The following is a 7,634-nucleotide window of genomic DNA, read 5'->3' as shown; positions in this document are numbered from 1 at the left end:
GAGGCCAAGGCAGGCAAATCACCTGAGGTTGGGAGTTAAAAATACAAAATTAGCTGGGCATGGTGGCGCATGCCTGTAATCCCAGCTACTCAGGAGGCTAAGGCAGGAGAATCGCTTGAACCTGGGAGGCGGAGGTTGCATTGAGCCAAGATAGCACCATTGCACTCCAGCCCTCCAGCCTGGACAACAAGAGCAAAACTCTGTCTCGATAAATAAATAAATTAATAAATTAATAAATAAATAAAAATACAGATATCCAGATTTATGACTTAGCTAAAAAAAAAATTTAGGAAACCTGGAGGCACAGAGGCCACATTCACTTCCCTGCTTAAATACTTCCAAGGGGCAGGACACACTGGCTCACTAGGTGCTAGGTGTAATCCTATTCTAGAGATGGGATCTTGCTATGTTGCCCATGCTGGTCTGGAACTCCTGGCCTCAAGTGGTCAAGGTATAATCCTATTACTTTGGGAGGTTGAGGTGGGAGGATCACTTGAGCCTAGGAGTTTGGCTCTTAGACCACCCTGGGCAACATGGCGAAACCTCATCTCTACAAAAAATACAAAAATTAACCTGGCATGGTAGTGCACACCTGTAGTCCCAGCTACTTGGGAGGCTGAGGTGGAAGGATCATTTGAGCCAGTAGGTCAAGGCTGCAGTGAGCCGAGATCGAGCCACTGCACTCCAGCCTAGGCAACAGAGTGAGACATTGTCTCAAAGAAAAATAAAATACTTCCAGGGTTTCCGGTTCCCTTAGACTAACCCCCCTCCTCCACCACGCCTCCTGATCGGCTGCCTCCTCTTCCACTGCCCTTTCCAACTCCACTCCAGCTCTTCATGGCTGGCTGAGATGGTAACCGCCTCAGACGGGCTTTTCTTGACCACATGTCTAAACCAGCTGCCCACTCCTTTGTCTTCACAGCATCCATTATTTGACATAATATGATTTATTTGCTACTTGTTTATTACCTTCCTCCCAATCTTCCTGCATCTATAAGGCAGGGACCCCACATTTCTTATTCACTGCTGTATCCCCAGTCCCAAGAGTAATGCCTAGAACATTGCCTGTGTGCTCAGTAAATGCTGAGTTAATGGAATAATTCCTAATTGGCCACAATTGGCAGGAATTGAGTGTAGTTGCCCCTTTAGAAGGGGCCAGTGCCCTCTAGTTTGCCACAGTCCCCACCACTCCCTCTTGTCTCCCTCAGTCTGAGGATATCAGGAGTCTTTCATTATCTCCCTTGCTCAATTGTTTTCCTTACAGGAGAAAACAAATACTTATCTGTGCCCATATCACTATCAAAAGGCCAAAGATGAAGATGGACTCAATTCATGTCACTCAAATCTGATGCCTGCCTCACCCCTGCAGGCTGGTGACCATCCAGTGATCCCAAGAATTCCACCAGACCTCTCCCGTGCTTCTGGCCTGCTTCCTACTGCCTCCTGGATGTCACCCTCCATAAGCCCATGGGAACTCCAGTTCCACTTCCGAAACCCAGTGCCCCATCGTCCTCTGCAAAACTGTTCCTCTTCCTGTGTCCTCCTCTTAGTGATGGTCCCCCTCCCCCACCTCATAAGCCAGAGCCTGGGGGACCCAGTAGTGCACAGCATCGACTGCGTCCCCATCCAGAGACCTGAGGTCTGGCTAGGGACCCAGAGGTGTAAATGGCTAGATGCAGAGTGACATGAGCCTGTTACAGGAGGAGCAAGAGGCTGCAGGAATCCCCAGGAAGCTGGTAGCGAAACAAGACCCACTAGAGGAGGAGGCGTTTTAACCGAGACCTGAAGGTGTAATAAGAGACAACCAGGCCAGAAGGGAGGGAGAGATTCCTCCAGAAGAGGGTGTGTAGAAGCTGAGATCGTGGGGGAGAGAGACAGCGTGTGTGTGTGTGTGTGTGTGTGTGTGTGTGTGTGTGTGTGTGTGTGTACATGTTTTAGGGGTGGGAGTGGGTAATGAAAGATAAATCCCAGCACTTGAGTAGAAACATAGGGGCTTAGGAGCATATTAAAGAGTTGGACTTTACCCCAAATGTAAGAGGGAGTCATTAAAGATTTCTCTATTGTCCATTAGAAAAAAAAAAGGACTAGGCACACACATAACCACAATTTAAACATCACAAAGGGGCACACAAAGAAAAGTTTCTCGCACCCTCAGATCCCTGCTCTTCCTTCTGGGAGACAGTCACTGTAAAAGTTTTATAGGATTCCATCCAGAAATTCTCTCTTTATAAATAAACCCATCTATGTGGGTCCTTTTCCTTGGCTACACGCGTGGGATCCTAGTAGCCATGCTGTCCCCTGCTTTTTTCCATTAATTTATCTTGGGTGCTTTCCCTCATTACCCCACACCTTCTAGTAGCTGCCCGGTGCCCCGTGTGGTTGTCCCACAGTTCACAGAACCTGCTTCCCAGTATTGTTCTTACCACTAGCCATGCCCTTGGGTACCCCAGGACCATCTTCAGGACCCCAGGTCTATCTTTAGGACCATGCCTAGAGGTGGGCTTGGTGGCTCAAATGCTATGTGTGTTGTAAACTTTGATAGAAATTGATAAATGTCCTTCCAAAAAAATTACAACCAATTTACATTTCCAGCAAGAATGAGGAGGGTTTTGAGCCAGGAAGGGCACGGTTGACTCTGCATCTTAGGTCATTCAGTCATTCATGGAACAAATCTGTATGGGGATCTTCCTTGCTTACTGCATGTGTGCGAGGTCTCAACTCTGGGATATATCAGATAGCACAGCGAAGTCCCCACCTCCTGGAGCTGGCATTTTAATGAGAGCAACACACCACAAGCAATAAACGAATATATGTGATATGTCAGATGGTGACAGGTACTATGGAGGAAAACTGAGCAGAATAAGAGGGTGGAGAATGCCAGCCAGAGCTGGGGAGGAGGCGGTTTTACATTGCATGGGTCAGGGAAAACCTTGGGGAGCCGACCATGAAGATATTTGGAGAGAAATCCCTCCATGCAGAAGAAGCAGGCAGTGCCAAGGCATGGAGGCAGGCGTGTTCAAGGCTCAGCGAAGCACCCAGCATGGCTGAAGCAGCGTGACGGAGAGGGAGAGCAGCAGCAGAAAGGGCAGAGGAGATGATGGGTCCTGAAGGTGGAGGGACTTCTGAGCCATTCTAAGGAGTTTACTTTTACTTTGTGTGCCATGGAGAGACACTGCCTGGTTCCAAGCAGAGGGGGGACATGATTTGTCTCGGGTTTTACTAAGATCCCTCTGGCTGCTGTGTTGAGAATAAGCTATGGGGCAAAGGAAAACGTAGGGATAATCCAGGTGAGAGATGGTGGGGGGTTCACCGAGGGCAGTGGCCAGGTGCTGGATATATTCTGAAGTTAACTCCATTATGTTTTGCTGATAGACGTGGGGTGTGAAAGTCAAGGGTGATTTGGGATTTGGGCCTGAACATTAAAGCGATGGTTTTGGAGCAGGTTTGGAGGGATCAGGAGCTCTACTCCCTTTGGCTACTGAATGTGTAATGGAACGGGGTTGCTTGTAGGTCCAGCTGCCTGCTGGACCCTCTTCTTCGATATCTTCCAGGCACCACAAACTCAGCTTGTCCAAAAACGGATCTCCCCCTTTCCTACATCTCCTGCCCAGCACCATCACCCACCAGCCCTCACCCTAGCCAGTACCCTGCAGACCACGCCTGCTGTTACCAATACAGCCTATTGGTACCTGTCAGTGTTCCTTTGGATTTCTCAATTCTGCCTTTAACTACCATCTCCAGGACCTCTGCTGTGCTGTCTCTCATCGAGATTCCTGCAACTGCTCAGGGTCTGTTGCAGGGAAAGGGCTAGGTGAATGAATGATTAAATGGATGAAAGATTAAATGAATGATTTACCAGCTTCCTAATAGGTCTTGGCCAACCCCTGTCCTCCTTCAGCCCAGCCTCCATACCATCCCAGGGGAACCTTTGAAAACACGCATATCTGACTATGTCCCTTCCTTGACTATAAACCATTCACAGCTCTCCAGGACCTACACAGACATAAACTGGTGGCCTACAGGCAAGTCATGTTTGGCCCACCTAGTGTTTGGGTTTTTTTTTTAAAAAAAACTTGAATTAATTAGCATATTTTACATTAAAGTCTGGATTTCCCACTTAAGCAACTAGAAGAATTGGTATTACCAGGTTGCCTTTTTCCAGGATAGCACTTGGCTGATGGAGTAGTGGTTCTCCCTTTATTATTTTTATTTATTTTTGTTTTTATTTGTTTATTTTTGAGATGGAGTTTTGCTCTGTTGCCCACTCTGGAGTGCAGTGGCACGATCTTGGCTCACTGCAACCTCTGCCTCTTGGGTTCAAGCAATTTTCCTGCTTTGGCCTCCCGAGTAGCTGGGATTACAGGCATTCACCACCACACATGGCTAAGTTTTTTGTATTTTTAGTAGAGACGGGGTTACACTACGTTGGCCAGGCAGGTCTTGAACTCCTGACTTCTAGTGGTCCATCAGCCTTGGCCTCCCACAGTGCTGGGATTACAGGCGTGAGCCACCGCACCCGGCCATTGCTTTAGACAGAGCATGTGCTCTCTAATTTGCCATAGTCCCCACCACTCCCTTTTGTCTTATACCTAACCCACTTCCCTCACTTAAATTACCTACCTGACCCCTGGACATCAGAGTTTGCAGCCCCTGGCCTAGAGGACAAAAGCATAACTTCTGGATAGTGTGTTGCATGGGGTGGGGTTGAACAGGGAGGGGCGATGGTAAGCAAAGTTGAAAAGTTAGGCTGTGGGTGGGGTGCAGTGGCTCACGCCTGCAATCCCAGCCTGTGGGAGGCTGAGGTGGGTGGATCACCTGAGGTTGGGAGTTCGAGATCAGCCTGACCAACAAAATACAAAATTAGCTGGGCGTGGTGGCACATGCCTGTAGTCCCAGCTACTTGGGATGCTGAGGCAGGAGAATCGCTTGAATCCAGGAGGCGGAGGTTGCAGTGAGCTGAGATGGCACCATTGCACTCCAGCCTGGGCAACAAGAGCGAAACTCTGTTTTAAAAAAAAGAAAGAAAGAAAGAAAGAAAAAGAAAGTTAGGCTGTGACCAAATTGTGAAGGGCCTTGAATGTCATTTTAAGATGTCTTTATACAGAGGGCCACTGGGAGCAGTGAAGCAGGGGAGTGACATGCTTGGGTTTGTGTTTTTAATCCAGGTCCTCTGACAGGTGGGGACCCGACGGGACACAGCACTCAGTGAGGAAGGGGAAAAGGAAGAGGCTCCTCCCCCACTGAGCTTTGGGAAGTCTGAGTCAGCTCTCTCTCTGTTTCAGAACCAGACAGCAGCCTTGGGTGCAGGCGTGGTCCTGAGGGCAGATGGGCACTGCTGAAGACCCGGCCTGGCTCCAACTGCTTCAAAAGGACTCCAGCCCCCCAGGACCCCGACCCACAGCCTTCTTCTGCCCACAGGATGGGAGCCTGGGGGCTGGCAGCCCGGCCATGAGGGATTACTGCCCCTCCCAGCAAAAGGCAAGCCCTGCACCCCCTAGGTACACCCCTAACCAAAGTCCAGGCATGGAGTCTAGACACAGAAGCCCCAGTGGGGCTGGGGAAGGGGCCTCCTGCTCTGATGGCCCCAGAGGGAGCCTAGCCTGCCCCTCCCCAACCTGCTTCTCTCCCCAGGAGGCATCCTCCAAGGAGACACTGGAGGCACATGGAGCCTCCATCTCAGGGACACCAGAAACCACCATGTCTGGGAAGCCAGAGCCTGTGTCCTCCGTGAAAACTGAGCCCAAATCCTCAGATGACAGAATTCCTATGTTCTTGGAGAAGATGGATTCCAAGTCCTCAAAGCAGGCCAATTTCACTTCCATAGGAAAGGAGGATCCTGGGTCCTCGCAGAAGGCAGATCCCATGTTTACAGGAAAAGCAGAGCCTGAAATCTTAGGAAAGGGGGATCCTGTGGCTCCTGGAAGGATGGATCCCATGACTCTAAGAAAGGAAGATCTTGGATCCCTGGGAAAAGTAGATTCTTTGTGCTTCAGCAAGATGGATACAGTGTTACTGAGAAAGGAGGATCCTGTGTCCTCAGACAAAGTGGACCCTGTATTCCCAAGAAAGGAGGAGCCCAGGTATTCAGGAAAAGAGCATCCCGTGTCCTCAGAAAAGGTGGTTCCTACATCTGCAGAAAAGGTAGATCTTGTGTCGTCAGGAAAGAGAGATCCTGGGCCCTTGGGAAAGGCAGATCCTGTGTGCTTGGAAAGCATGGATTCTGTGTCCACAGGAAAGACAGAGCCTGGGCTCCTGGGCAAGCTGACTCCAGGCTCATCAGGCAAGAATGGGCCTGTATCCTCTGGGACGGGGGCTCCTAGGTCCTCGGGAAGGCTGGATCCCACATGCTTGGGGATGGCAGATCCCGCATCTGTGGGAAATGTAGAAACTGTGCCCACCACAAAAGAGGACTCCCGGTTCCTGGGAAAGATGGATGCTGCCTCCTCAGGAGAGGGGCGTCCTGTGTCTGGCCACACGGATACCACGGCTTCAGCAAAGACAGATCTCACGTCTCTGAAAAATGTGGATCCCATGTCTTCAGGCAAGGTGGATCCAGTTTCTCTGGGAAAGATGGACCCCATGTGCTCAGGAAAGCCAGAGCTCTTGTCCCCTGGACAGGCAGAGCATGTGCCTGTGGGAAAGGCAGGAACTGTATCCTCAGGAAAAGAGGACCCCATATCTGTGGAAAGTAGAAAGACATCATCTGAAAAAGTCAATCCTGAGTCTTTGGGAAAGACAAACCCTGTGTCTTCAGGTCCAGGCGATACCAGGTCCTTGGGGACAGCAGGTCCCCCATCTGCAGTAAAGGCTGAGCCAGCGACTGGGGGAAAAGGAGATCCCCTGTCTTCGGAGAAGGCAGGTCTGATGGCCTCTGGAAAGGCGGCTCCCACAGCCTCAGAGAACGCCAAGCCCCTGGCGGCAGGCAAGGAGGACCCTGTGAGCAGGGGAAAGGCAGATGCTGCCCCCTCTGGACAAGGGGACTCTGTGTCTATAGGTAAAGTGGTCTCAACTCCAGGAAAAGCAGTCCCGGTGCCCTCGGGGAAGGTGGATTCCGTGTCCCTGGGAAAAGCAGAAGCTATCCCAGAGGGAAAGGTGGGTTCTCTGCCTCTAGAGAAGCGGAATCCTGTTAACACCACAAAGGCGGATCCCAAGGCCTCCGGGAAAGCAGAGGCGCAGTCTGGCGGCAAAGCAGAAACGAAGCTCCCTGGGCAAGAGGGCACCACAGCACCAGGAGAAGCAGAGGATGTGTCTTTGAAAAAGGAGACACCGCAGGCCTCAGAGAAGGTGGATCCTGGATCCTGCAGAAAAGCAGAGCCCCTTGCTTCAGGGAAGGGAGAGCCTGTGTCCCTGGGGAAGGCCGACACTGCACCTTCCAGAAAAATGGAGTCCCCATCCTTGGGGAAGGTGGCCTCCCTGACTCTGGAGAAGACCAAGCCGTCCTCCTCCTCCAGGCAGTTAGACGGCAAAGCCCTCGGCTCAGCCCGGTCTCCCGAGGGTGCCAGGGGCAGTGAAGGCCGCGTGGAGCCGAACCCCGAGCCTGTGTCCAGCACCGAGGCCTCCAGCCTCGGCCAGAAAGACCTGGAAGCAGCTGGGGCCGAGAGAAGCCCCCGCCCAGAGGCCGCAGCGCCCCTACC

At 51.3% G+C, this 7,634-nt stretch overlaps 1 protein-coding gene across 1 annotated transcript in view; it reads left to right on the top strand.

Moving 5' to 3' along the window:
• The first annotated feature begins 5,282 nt into the window (after positions 1-5,282).
• The window catches only part of GPRIN1 (G protein regulated inducer of neurite outgrowth 1), a 3,171-nt gene continuing 819 nt past the window's right edge, over positions 5,283-7,634 (top strand). The window contains exons 1-2 of the mRNA XM_011946888.1: positions 5,283-5,478; positions 5,632-7,625. Coding sequence (XP_011802278.1) covers positions 5,326-5,478; positions 5,632-7,625 — 2,147 coding nt within the window. The 5' untranslated portion in view covers positions 5,283-5,325. The remainder of the gene's footprint in view (positions 5,479-5,631; positions 7,626-7,634) is intronic.

Source organism: Colobus angolensis, unplaced genomic scaffold (assembly GCF_000951035.1).
Source record: "Colobus angolensis palliatus isolate OR3802 unplaced genomic scaffold, Cang.pa_1.0 Scaffold254, whole genome shotgun sequence".
NCBI classification, from domain to species: Eukaryota; Metazoa; Chordata; class Mammalia; order Primates; family Cercopithecidae; genus Colobus; species Colobus angolensis.
The sequence above is the reverse complement of the archived record's forward strand: the minus strand, read 5'-3'. Positions and strand labels throughout refer to the sequence as shown.